This window comes from Ammospiza caudacuta, chromosome 5, assembly GCF_027887145.1.
Source record: "Ammospiza caudacuta isolate bAmmCau1 chromosome 5, bAmmCau1.pri, whole genome shotgun sequence".
In the NCBI taxonomy this organism is placed as follows: Eukaryota; Metazoa; Chordata; class Aves; order Passeriformes; family Passerellidae; genus Ammospiza; species Ammospiza caudacuta.
The window spans coordinates 55,978,830-55,992,123 of NC_080597.1; the positions used below are offsets into that span (position 1 = coordinate 55,978,830).

Sequence of the window (13,294 nt, forward strand, 5' to 3'; positions counted from 1 at the left end):
TTACCACACCACCTAGCCATTTTTCTCTGTAACTAAACACCTTTCAAATTCTAGGGAATATATCTTATGGATATCCACCAGTTACATGTGTCTATATATAAGGGGCTATGAAGTAATTTGAGAAATAAAGAAAGAATTTTTTTTAGCCAAGCAAGTAGTGTATATGAAATATGAGTAGCAATAAATTCTTATTTGGAAGTTTTAGACCCTCCAAAACACCTGAGCCAAATACTGTGCTTGTCTTTGTAAGCGTAAAGGAATTACAGGAATGGAAATCAGTGCTGTCAGTTTTCATTATATTCATGATGTCTTTCTTCCCACAATTACTAAAGGTTGTTAAGATGTGTTTACACTGTTCAAACTAACAAGTTGCAGCAGGAGTCAAGTCAGTAAATATGCTACTTGACATCTTTTAGAAAATAAACAGAAAAAGCCATCAATCATCTGTTTCCAGCTTCACATCCTGCCAAAATGAAAAAGCAAACGAGGCTTTGCAAATAATGGATGCTTTCTCAAGTATGCATTACCAGTGAGTCACACAGGTACCCAGCAATATTGTTAAATGAGCTAAGTTAACTGAGTGAAGCACTGCTGAAATGAAAAAGTGACTGCTTCGTGAACCAGCGGAGCCTCGGGCCACAGGGGACTGTCAGATCATCCAGCCTCACCTCCTGCATCTCACAGGTCAGGGAACTTCTCCCCAGTCCTCCTTGCTGAGACAATCAGGATGTCTAAAACCTAACATCAGTGTGTCTAAAACCCACCTTAAGCGTTCTTCCCACAAGAGAGTTGAAGACATCCTTGAAGACAAATGCACAGTTCACCTCTCTCATTTTCTCCCCAGCATGTAAGCTGTTAAACATGTGTGATTAATTTCTCATTGCCATTTGCTGCACACAGGAATCTGCTCATTAGAGAGGCATTTTTTTTCTTGGTTATGAATAAAATGCAACAAGGGGACTCCTGACTCTGGCCTGCCAGTCTCGCCCTCAGTGACACAGCACATATCCCTTGCTGGTTTTCCCTGCCTCGTATTTCATCCTTCCCCTTCTCTTCCAACAAGCATGTCCAGAACCAGTGTCTCAGGAAAGCCAGCCCATCTCCAGCCAGAGGCATTGGAAAAAGGGCAAGTATGCTGAGAAGCTCCCAAATTCACAGCCTCAGTGGGCTTACAGTAAAGCAAGACACAATATAATTGACAATACAGACACAGCATAATTTGAGCTTTATGGAGCCAACTCTGCTCCAGCAGGGCCCATTCATTTGGTCTTTTTAACATGTGAAACCTGCAATTTTGTTTGAAGCTAGTTTGCTACTAAACCTGAACGGACTCTGAAGAATTAACCCAAAACTGGTATAATCGACCCCACAGATAATTTAGATTTCACTGTGCTAAATTTTTGTGCAATTTCTCACAGAATTAATTCTGCATGAAAAAGTAAGGAGGTAGATCTGGAAGGACATTCTATATTTTTCACATTAGAAACAAAATCCAGCCTTATACAAATAGTGGAATTTAGCTTTAATTATGAAGCTGAAACCAGTCATTCCATGATTGCTTTCTATGACTTCAACAGCATTTTAAATCCTAGGGGGAAAAATTAGAATTAATTACCATTGTTAACTAAATACAGCAAGATTGTGATATTGGTAAAAAGTTAGAGTACACATCTCCTACTCCATGACCTACCATTTTATTAAGTGCGTCACGTTCCAATATTTACTGGTTTTTAAAATTTATCATAGTATTGAATGTTATTACCTTCATGAGGCAATCACATGTTTTGGTTTTGTTTTGTTTTGTTTTCTAAAGGGAATCTTGACTCATTGAAAAGCATAAAAATAACAAACTCAAAAAGGCAAAAGTGGAAGAAAAATCTCATTCTTTGCCAGCTGATCATCAAAGCATTTAATATAAGATTTTTTTTGTATTCTGATTTTGGCGACACAGATATAAGCAGTTGGTATTTTCTTTCTTTTTCTCACTTCTAATTTCACTTCAAAGGGGGAAAGAACTAATATTCTCAGCACTTCCTGATACTGTAGAATAAAACTCAGAGATAACAAACATGCTAAACTGCAAGGCTTCATGAATAAAGAGAACTGGATAGATTAATAACTCATCTATCAGATGGAGAGAAAACTGGCGCTTGAAAATGCAGACTTAGAAAAAAGTATTAAAAAAAACCCAGAATATTTTAAGATTCTAAATTGTGGAGCCTTACTGAAAAATGAAAACAAAAAATCTAATGCTGGCAGGCAAGAGGAAGGGAAAAGAGATGTTTAAAATTATTAACTGAAACAAAATGTGAAGAAATTACTAATTGAGAACACAAAATGAACAGAAAACAAAATAAAATATAACACAGATTTGCAAAGATAGATTGAACTATACTTGTGCATTTTTAGATAAGATATTTTTGTATAAAAGAAATTCAGTAGATCTTATTTATTCTGACTTTAATGAAGCATTTGATACTGTGCCTCATGGGAAAACTACCAGATAAGCTGAAGAAAGTGAGGATTAAAAAAAGAAACTGTGTGGGGTATAAAGAAGATGCCTCAAGTGAAAGGGAATAAGCAGTGCTGAGAAAGTGCAAGAAAAGGATTCTTGAGAGATTTCTTGAAGATTCATCTTAGCTTCCTTAATATTTTCACCAGGGACTTTAGAATAAATATCAGAAGCACAATGACGATGTGTAAAACATGGGAGATAGAAAGATGCAGTAACAAGAATTTGATAATTTCAAAGAATGGGAGAAAGAAACATTTGAAAATACCTTCAAGAGTTAAAGAAGGGACAATATATTTTGACACATGAACAGCAATAAAAATTTCCTATAAACTGGGAACATGTCAGCTCAAAATGATCAAAACTGTAAGACTGGGTTGAATTAGCTTTTCACAGAAGGGTTGTGTGACACAAGCATGATACAGACATCAGACCCTTTCTATATCAGATAAAATGTTTCTGCTATAAGAGCGCTGCTCATACTGTGCAAGGCATCTAATGGGGATGACTTTGCACAGTTCTTGTCACCAATGCTCAACAAGATGGAATTCACATTTTAATAGAGAAAGACTCCTGAATGATAGAAATGAAGAACAGGCAGCTACTCTGAGACAAGGTGATGAAAGCCTGGGCCGCATGAGTACTAAACTCTTGTCTAAAAATGCATCATAGGGCATGGAGGAACTGGAGATGGTGAAATGCTAATGAAGGATGGAACTACCCCTCCCTCATTTGGGAGACAGGATAAGGTTGGCATGCTTAATTTTGGGAATTAATTTAACTGTACAGGTGATGATACACCTGTACAGAACACAGGACTTGAAATGACCTTCCTGTGGGTGAAGCAGGGGACTGAAAAGGGGAAGCACAGTGACAAAGGCTGACTCAGCCCCTACTGTTAAAGGAGGATGTGGGTATGCTTACAAAGGAGTATCAGGATCCAGTCTGGGGATTATTTTACAGGTCCAAAACTGAAATCAGGGATGTTTGCCCATATCCTCATTTCCATTTAGTTGCACAACAGAGACCAAGAAGGTGCTATGCTGCTGTGCAACCCACTTCTGTTTGTTCAGTGAAATGAACATGCATGGAGAGCTTAAATCAAGTCCTTTCCATGTACAATGACTCTCTCCACTTGCCTTCTCAGCTTCAATAATGTTTGTAGTGTTCTTCTTTTTTAAGCCAGACAGATCCTTCTGAGCCTTGAAGGCATTTACATACTATCCTTCCTTTAGAAACTTGAATGTAAATGAGTATGTTAATGATTGATGTCCTAAACCCCAGCAAACTTCTGAGTTTCTCCTGACCTTCTCTTGTATGGAGTTAACATTTATTCAGCCTTTGGCGGTCTTTCTGATAGAAACAAATTTTGGCATCACAACTGATTTGTCTTTGAACAATTGTACACTTCAGAGTAACTATTTGCTCCAATTTTAATGAAATTTATTCTTATTTCTTTTATTCAAACTGTTTGGCAGAAAGAGCCCAGTATTCTGAGTTACTACAGAATTTAAAAAATTAAGTGAGTTAAAAGACAACTGAACTTATAATTCAAATGTTTACAATCTGTCTATTGCTTCAGAAATTAATATCCATGGACAATGATAAATACTGCCCTGTTTGCTTTACAGACATTTACCACTTCAATCCCTTTTCTATCTGCACAGCAAAGGAATGCCCCTGTGCTGAAAAATGCATTTATGTGTAACTTTCTGTCTTTTCACAGGCAATAACAGCAGCAATAGCAGAATTAATTAGTCCTCAGCCATTCAGATTTCTAATAAATTTAAGAGGCAAAACCATTAATTTATGAGAAAGAACAAATAATGCATTTTATTACTTTGTGTGTATGGATGTTCATTAAATATAAGTAAAAAATAAGAAGTCTGTGTAAGGAAGGCCATCTTTTTTAGGGAGAGAAAACAGCTGATGGGACCATGCAAATCTCTATAGGCTCTCCACACGAAGTGTGCAAAATGCATATGAACAATACTGTTTGTCTCTGGCTTCAGAATCTGGCAGGTCCATTTATGTTCAACATTATCTATAGGAAGAGTTAATATAAGTTAAATACTGAATAAGACAGGAATACATGCCATACACAAAATGAAAGTCTTCTCAGGTAGTGAAATCTCAAAGGCAGCATATGCTGAAATGAAAATGGGTCATACTTAAGAGATTTTCATGTATTGATGCTGTGATTCATATCCTTGACAAATTATAAACCCCTGCTGCAAACTACCAGGACATTATTTAAGAGTTCTTAGATATAGTTCAAAATTATAATAGTAGGTTTCCTGCTATTCTCTTCATAATGGTAATTACACTGACTGAGCAGATTAGCTACTCCATGAGAAATTCAGCTGTACATGTAATAAAGAATGACATGCTGAACCCTATATAATTTTCATGGCAAATGTAATTTTTGTTAAAAAAATCTATTCTATATTCATAACAGTACAATGATGAAGGATGCTCAATAAAATGTCATCCTGACAGTAAACAAATATTTTTGATGGAAGTGCAGCTTATGCCACCATGTTTGCCATTAAGAAAGTAACCACTGTCTTTGGGAAAACATTCAGAGACTTGCTCAGCTGAGACTGCGAAAATGAGAGCACTTGGGGAATAGACCTGGGAACCTGGCAACCACGCTGCCAAGAAAAGGCTCTCACAACAAGAAGAATTTGCATATTCACCTCTGTATTACCTAACAAGGACACTCCTGAAATTCAAGCTTCATTATCAGTATATAGTGCACAAGTTAAAGGGTAAATAACAGTTATCTAGACATAGTTTTTTTCATTTTCCACAAAAGTACAATATATGGTATTAGGGCTAAGCATATTGTACATCAAGTTCATTATGAAATCTGTAGGAGTCCAGCTAGAGACAACAACAGGAGCAGGATTTGGCCCTAAAATGTACTGGGATTCATCTCAGTGGCTTTGTCTTTTGCATCAGAGAAATATGTCCAGTGCTTCACAAAACTCCAGTGGATACAGTCTATTTACTCCTTTCAAAACAACATTTTTTTTTTGAGTTTTTGATTAATTTTCATTTGCATTTTTAGTCAGAACTGGTATTTAATTAAGCAACTAAATTATAAATGCAGCCTATAAACCTCTAGCTTCAGCTAACTCAGGCAGTGAACTTACTCACTATATGTGATAGGCTTTCCTCTCATCCATTCTCTAATCTAGTTATTTGCCAGGTCACTTAAGGGACAACTTTGCTATCCTGTGTTGAGAAGAGCTATGGTTTCTTTCAAAGCGTGGTGAAACCTAATGTAAAATATTTAAAAACAGGTACAGCAATTTATTTATTTATTTATTTATTTATGTGTCTGTAACTATGCCATTGATGCTTAATGGTTTTGGGCTTCCCTCACAAACAGCCTGAGAAAAAACAAAAATTGGCAAGCGTGTGGCACAAGAAGATTGGTACTTCAGGTGATACATAGTGTATAAAAGTCAGTGCATTGCATAAAGGTGTATATATAGTATAAAAGTGCACAGGCGAGGTGTTGGAGCGCCAAATTGAAAGGAAAAAATCTCTACAATTTGCCAAATAATTTTCAATTAACTTCAATTAATTGTTTCTGAATTTCTAATTTCAATAGATATTTTCTTTAATACCTAGAGGCATAAAAGCATTAAACAGATTATTTGTGCTATCTAGCTTTGGGTATTTAATGCAGAAGGGAAAGTTTTTTTAGGGTGTTTTGCATTTGATGCTGTGAGATTGTCCTTGCACAGAGAAGCTGCTCAAGGACCTTCAGAGCACTCGGAGTCCCCAGCCTAAGGAACCTTTCCTGTTGATGGGAGGGGTCAGCAGATGATCTGAGCATTGTGGGCTCCCCCCAGCCCACCCTGACTGACTGTGGCTCGAATATCCATTCCACCAGTGCATTGCCCGATCTCTTCTTTAACAATTCCAAAAGACCTTCTATTTACCTTCTATTTATTTAAAGCTTTAAAAAAAACCACTGGAAGTCTTGGAAATCAGCAGAATTTTTTTTACTTCAGTTATGGACACAGTTGTTAAAAAAAGCAGTCTTAATAATTTCCTAGTAATTTTAAAGCCCCTCATCGGCAAGGAGCTTCTCTTTGAACTACCTTCATGCAACTTTGTTATCATCACACCAGTCTGTCTTTCCAGACAGAAAATTAGGTTCATCATGAGAGTACTACCAGCTCAATGCCCCTTCCCATAACTGTGTTTGATATTGTTGGTGAAACCCCAAAATGCACCACAATCAATCTTTGGGTATGTATGTCAGGTAAGACAAAGCAGTGCACAGCTCTATTTCACAGTCCAGATATGCACAATCCCTCATATTTCTATGCAGCCAGTTTTACTCAGCTGCAAATACTACTTCAGCTGTGCTCTTTGTATGATGACTTTTAAATATTGGGATATAAGAACTCAAAATCCCCTCCCTGTATGACTGGAGAAGATACACCATATCATCATGAAATTGGGAAAAAAAAGAACTACCTTCTATGTAACCCTCAGCTATACCTAGAAAAAGAAATGTATCACTAAACAAAGCCATATGAGAGAAATGTAAAACCAGTTTTACAAAATTAGTTTTCATAGCAATATCTTCATTAATAAATTGAACAATTCTCTTTTGAAACACAGAGTTTTTGCAGAGGACTGTGAAATTACATTTCTCTAAATACACAAACTGTTTTTGAATTTAACAAAATTAAACTTTTCTGCATCATTTAGTTATACCCCTTTCACAGAAAATACAACTTCATCATATTCCAAAACAGAAAGCTAAACTGCTAATAAATAGGTACATCATAATTAAGTATCATACATGGACTAAACTACACCAAAATTAATTTTAATATTTAAAAATGTTCTGGTACATAGGTGTTGTTCAAATCAAGAAAAATATTAACAACAGACACAAACACACTACATCGGTAATACATGCAGACATGCACACAAATAGTAATCACCTGGGTCCTTTTCCGTTGTTGCTGAATAAAAAAAATAGGGAAAGAAAAACATCATTACAGAAATAAAACTCATATAATTAGAGAAGAATAAATACCACATAAGGAGTTAATAGCTTCTTAACATCTTGAGTACATCACACAAGTGATGGGATTTTTCATGTGAGGGAGAAATGGTGCATATTTCTGAGTAATATATTTGCATTTACTAGTCCTATATAGTCTTTATTTCAAGCTCAGGCACTGAGCTTGCATCCATACTGTGCATGGGAATTCAGAAACATATATGAGAATATTATTTGTATTAGAACCTTCTTTTTATCGCTACGTTTTAGGTATTTGCTATTGGTCTATAGCTGATATTATCTTGTAATATTTACCTTTTGACCAACTAATATGATGTTATTCAGTAAATAAATAGTCAAAGGACAAAATTCTCCAAAAGATGTGCCAGCCACATTTGAGGACATCAGTGATAAGGACTCTATGCTTCCTGTATGCAGTTTGAGGAGTAAGCATTTAATGCAAACACTAACATAAATTACTTTCAAGAGAAGAATGTAACTTCAGTGCACAGATACAACAATGCTCCTATAAACCTAAAGGAGCAGAATGAAACCCATTGCTGAAAAATATTACATTTATATTGGTAAAAAATTAGGATGTTTGTAATGACCAGAGTATGAAAAGACATCAATAAAGGTCTCATTGCCATTGAATCCAGTGCATTGAATTTTCTGATGTTACAATGCTGGAGTCCTTCACTTTCAACAGTACTTTATTCTCACAAAAGTACTTCACCTATTTCTCTTTATATATGCATATATATATATATATGATGTGCTGTGCTTTGGGTTTATATCTACATGAGTGTAAAACTACTTAAATAAATCTAGTTGGGTTCCAACCAAAAGGCAATAAATCCAAAAAAGAAAATTGCAAGTCGAAATATGGGAGTCAGTTTCATGTTCTGTTCCAGCTTACTTGGTGTTAACAGTGTGAATATCTTAAAGTGCAAACTTTGCTACTTCAGGGGAGGTCCCACAATTCTCTAGGATACAGTAAAAAATCTTGGGAAAAGATTTATTTACATCATGACAAAAACCTTTCCAATCCATTTTAGTGTCAGGTATCTTTTACAAGCTTTTTTTCAAATCATAAAAAATGTTTCTATTTTTATACTCATTGTTTCAACAGGTTTGATACATGACTTAAATACAGAACATTAACATTTCCCTTTATGAATACAGAAATATAAAAAAACTAAGGAAAACATTCTTTTTTTCGCTTTCATTTTCCAGAACAGGTTTAATATTCATCCTTTTTCTCTTTAACACAACATGATATCATAATTAATTATGATAAACTGGTTACTAGGATGGTTTCATGTTGTTACTTCCATGATATAATACTGGTTGCTATAGTGATGAGATGGATCTTTTGTTAATCACTTGTGAGATCGGTTAACTCATGTTTTTCAGAGAATTTGAGCAGAGATACAAATGGGAAAAAAGTTGGCTTTATAACATTGCTAAATATTTGAGGCTTCTTCAATTTGTTCCTAAGCTTGCTCTGTTTCTTCTGGTGTATTGCTAGAAATATATGCTATTTAAAAAATTAATATGCATAAAATTTGCATTTTAAAAAAACCAGAATTAATCCTACAATATTTTCCTGAGAATAATTCTAGCTCCAAAAATCCAGTGCATACAGCTTTCTGTTCTTGAATACATTTGGACAGGAGTATCTCTAGCTTTTTGTACTTCATGGAGAATAAAAGTTTGTCTTGAGAAGGCATTTGACTATTATGACTTCCTTTTTGTTCTCCATAAGATTTACAAATAGTAAAATGATATTGTGCATCCTGGCCATTTTTTAAAGCAGAATTTTAGTTAACTTCATGATATACTTTATAGAACTTACCAAACTTTCAGAAAAACTCCTGATTATCTTCAAACTTAGTATTTTGTTCCCTTAATTCATTAAATCAGTATGTAATTAGGGTTTTAATGATCAGATTATTGTTATACATCTGATCACACAGTAGCAAAAATAAATAGCATTTATCTATTTGTCTGCCTTATAAATACTTCAGAAAAGAATCCATACAGAGTTTTCAAATTTCAAGGCAGCGACACTGCTGTTAAGGAAAGAATTTCCTGTCAGTAGTTTAATCACTAGAAATAGCTAGAGAAATAAAAAATAACCCATAAACAACCTCTTAATTTTATGAAGAACTCAAAAGTAAGAACAAAGGGCTACTTAAATTAGGAAGTCCTAGTCTTTTATTCAAACAGGGTCCCAGGAGGCATATTAAAGCAATGAATAGGAAAAAGCTCCACAGTTCACCAGCTGAGATTTTAATGAGACATTTCCCCTTGCTGTGGAAGGGGTTTGTTCTGGAAAGGGAAAAGGCTGCTCACTGAATATGCAGTTAATGGGCATTGTTGGCTTTTACAGCCACCTCGGCAGTTGATTGCTGTACTAACCTTCTATTTTGGCATATTCTGTAAGTCGCGTGTAATTGATCAAGGCAGCCTTCTCCAGACATTTTCTAACCACTTTCTTCACCTCTTCTGCTGGTATAGGAGTGGCAATATCTTTCATTAAAACCTGTGTCAGAGACAATTATACCACTTCATTACAATTACCCAAACCCCACAGGAAAAGGACAAAAGTATACTAAAGTTACCACAGATCTGATAATGATTAAAGGCAGAAGTCAAAAAGGAACTATTTCAGCTTGGTGGACCTTCATCTTTGAAGGTTTCTGTTCAGCCCTGATTTGACTGCCTGTACAGTATTTATCCCTCCTGTTTGCCATCTCGCAGCATGCCAATCAGTCTTTGGGTGATACTGAAAGCAGTAGAACAAGAGCATTCTGTGGATGGGCTGGATCACGGTTACCACTAAAGATGTGATTATGGAAATTGGCTTGGTTCTCAGCTTCCACCATTGCAGTACCATGGACTCTTCAACAGGGTAAGGTTATTCAACTTCAACACGTCCTTGCTGTGAAAAAAATGTCATCTATATAGTGGGAAGGGAAAACATTGAACTTCCAGCAGAATATTTTATTATGGACAAGTAGAAGAACAGTCCATATAAATGTTTTCAAAACATGTGAGTTGTTACCTCACCTATTGCAAGTGAGGTGAACCAAGAATCCATACCTCTTTATATGAAGGCAGCATAATATACTCTGGATTACAGTGTTAAAAAAATGTTGATAATTCACTTGCATTTAAAATTTAATTCTGCACTCCATTAACTTTCAACAGGTAAGTGTAAACAAAACTCAACATAGTTTTATCACATTTTCATGTAAATAATAACATTTTTGATAACTCACAACCTTAAAAAAATGCTTCAAATGCTTCTCAAGTGGATCTCTGGACAAGATACACCCTTATATATCTAAAAGTTACTGCTAAAAGAAGAGAGCGAGAGATGCAGTCTAGGGAAGGACATGGTAGAAAAGAAACAGGTTCAGCAACAGAGATGCTATTAGGAAGACATTGCTGCAAATCAGGCTTCCAGAATAGCTGTACACAAATATGACTCCTCTATCTGTGTTTACTTGATTTTTCAATTAATAACTTCTGAGTTATCAACAAGTGAATTTACAGTATTCAAAACCTTTTGTTCTTGGTCTGAATTTTCCCAAATTTTTCAAAGACAAGTAAAATAAGATGGTTCTAACCTATTGTGCATCCACAAATGTAGGAAAGAACATTTATTCCCAGTCAAAATTGACAGTGGTGCTGCTTGAGCACCAGTTAGAGCACCATTATCATTTGCAACAGCAGGAAAGGGGAGAAGAAATTGATGTTTCAAAAAGCACAAAGGAACCTACACAGCACTGCAATCACTGAGATGCTAAGTGGAATTAAACATATATACCTAGACTCCCTATGTGTCATGTCTGAACATGACAGAGGTTTTCTAAGAGAGAATCTCCATCCCTGAATTGTTCTGCACTGCAGAATAACTAATATTTTCCAGGATCAAACCTCACAAATTTTGGCAAAGCAACACAGCCTGGACCTAAGCCTTTTTCGAATTCATAACTTCATCAGACTCCTGCTGATACAATTCCTTTGGAATCTCTGCTGGAATTTAAAGTCCTTTTTCCACAGAGATGACTGAGATGCTTTTATCATTATGAGATATTCTCCTTTCCAGTCAATACAAGAAGATTTGCTGGGCAGGAGTTGACATTTATGGCTGCCTATGTCAGATTTGCTGTGTATAGCTTTTGCTTCTTAAATTGACTCAGATGATGCATTTATTGAATATTATTTAAATTATAGAGAAGGATTTTAATTACATATGAGTATAGGCAATATCAGCAGCATAGAAGGCATAAACAGCAGGAAGTGTGGGGCTGTAGAGTAGACTTGTACCACTTTAGGGTTAATGCTGGGTAAGTGTTAAATAAAAAAAGGTCCTAATAAAAAAGGACCAGAGTCATTGACTACAATTCAGTGGCTTGAAGTGAAAGTCCAGTAAATAACTCCTGCAGAAAACAGCTGTTTGCCTCTGTGGAAGACAATGAGAGAAAAACCAAACCAACCATCATTCCAGTAAGCAGTTATAACCAGCAGTAAAATTATGAGTATGCTTTCAGCAACCTGAATGCAAAACAAAAATGCAGGATCAGCAGAACTTTTGCTCTCAAACTTACCCTTTCAAGTAATGAAAGTGTGGCTTTTAAAGCTCCTTCAGGACGTCCAAAAGGGAAACAGTATCTTAAAAAGTAAAAAATAAAAAAAAAAAAAAAGAAAAAATAAGAGGAACAAAGAGGAACATAAAATCATTAGAATTATAAAAGCTGCTTTATGAATTTACTTTAAGATGTATCTACATACAACTTGTATTATGTTAGCAGAAGACTCCCATACCTGAAGTACTAATAAAAACAGAAAGCCTCTTCAGTAGTCTACCATGGAGTACATACACATAACAGCAGTATCAGCTCACCAACACTTCATTTTAGGCCTAAGTGCAGAAAAAACCCTAAAAGGCAGAAAGCATCACTTCCAAATTATCAGCTATGAAGGATATTTAAAGGTCTTTGATGAGTTTAATTGTCATCTTCCTGGAAAGAGGCACTATTTCTCATGTAGCCATGACTGCTACTGGACCTGTGAAGCAACATTCTGTATATAATATTTTATTTTAAAATTAGATTAAGACAAGGATAAAATGTCAGCTATTTTAATTTCTAGAGATATCAATGTTGTCAAATATTCTGCGTTTTTTCTATTATATTAAAAATACCTTGGAAAAGCACTTATCATAAATTTTATCAGCTACAACTTAAACCATACCCACTCCTAAAATCATGTAAATTAAAAAGTGATTGCATTCATAGCTTTATGTTTTTATTTTTGTCTGCTGAATGATGCAATATACCAGGTCAATGAGAATACAATTCTCAGGCAACTGTAACCTCTCTTAATCCTGTCTATAAAATCTTACTGGGATATCCCCAATTGGAAAAAGGATTTTTGCTTTGCTGAGATTAATTTTTTTCTTATTATTACTCACCGAGAACAGTAGCCTCCTATTCTAATGTTTTCCACTAGTGAAATCTTTTCTAATGATAAAAGGATTCAGACCAGTGAATTTTATATCTACATTTTGGTCAGCCAAAATAAAGCCCTATAAATGAGGTCAAAACAGGATTTCCTGCAGTGAGAATTCCAGTATTTACTTTTATCTCTGTAAGGACTCCAGAGATAAAATTCACACAGCAGGGCAAGAGGCTAAAGTCCAAGACCTTCATGATAGCTTTCTCAGAAAT

At 35.3% G+C, this 13,294-nt stretch overlaps 1 protein-coding gene across 4 annotated transcripts in view; it reads right to left on the reverse strand.

Moving 5' to 3' along the window:
• Positions 1-13,294, reverse strand: part of CADPS2 (calcium dependent secretion activator 2) — a 284,442-nt gene that overhangs the window by 63,132 nt on the left and 208,016 nt on the right. For 3 of the 4 annotated variants that reach the window (XM_058806125.1, XM_058806124.1, XM_058806123.1), the window contains exons 15-16: positions 12,173-12,236; positions 9,975-10,098 (exon numbers count right to left, since the gene is read on the reverse strand). In XM_058806125.1, coding sequence (XP_058662108.1) covers positions 9,975-10,098; positions 12,173-12,236 — 188 coding nt within the window. Of the gene's footprint in view, positions 1-7,488; positions 7,510-9,974; positions 10,099-12,172; positions 12,237-13,294 lie in introns of all 4 variants that reach the window. The other variant, XM_058806122.1, reaches the window with a different exon arrangement.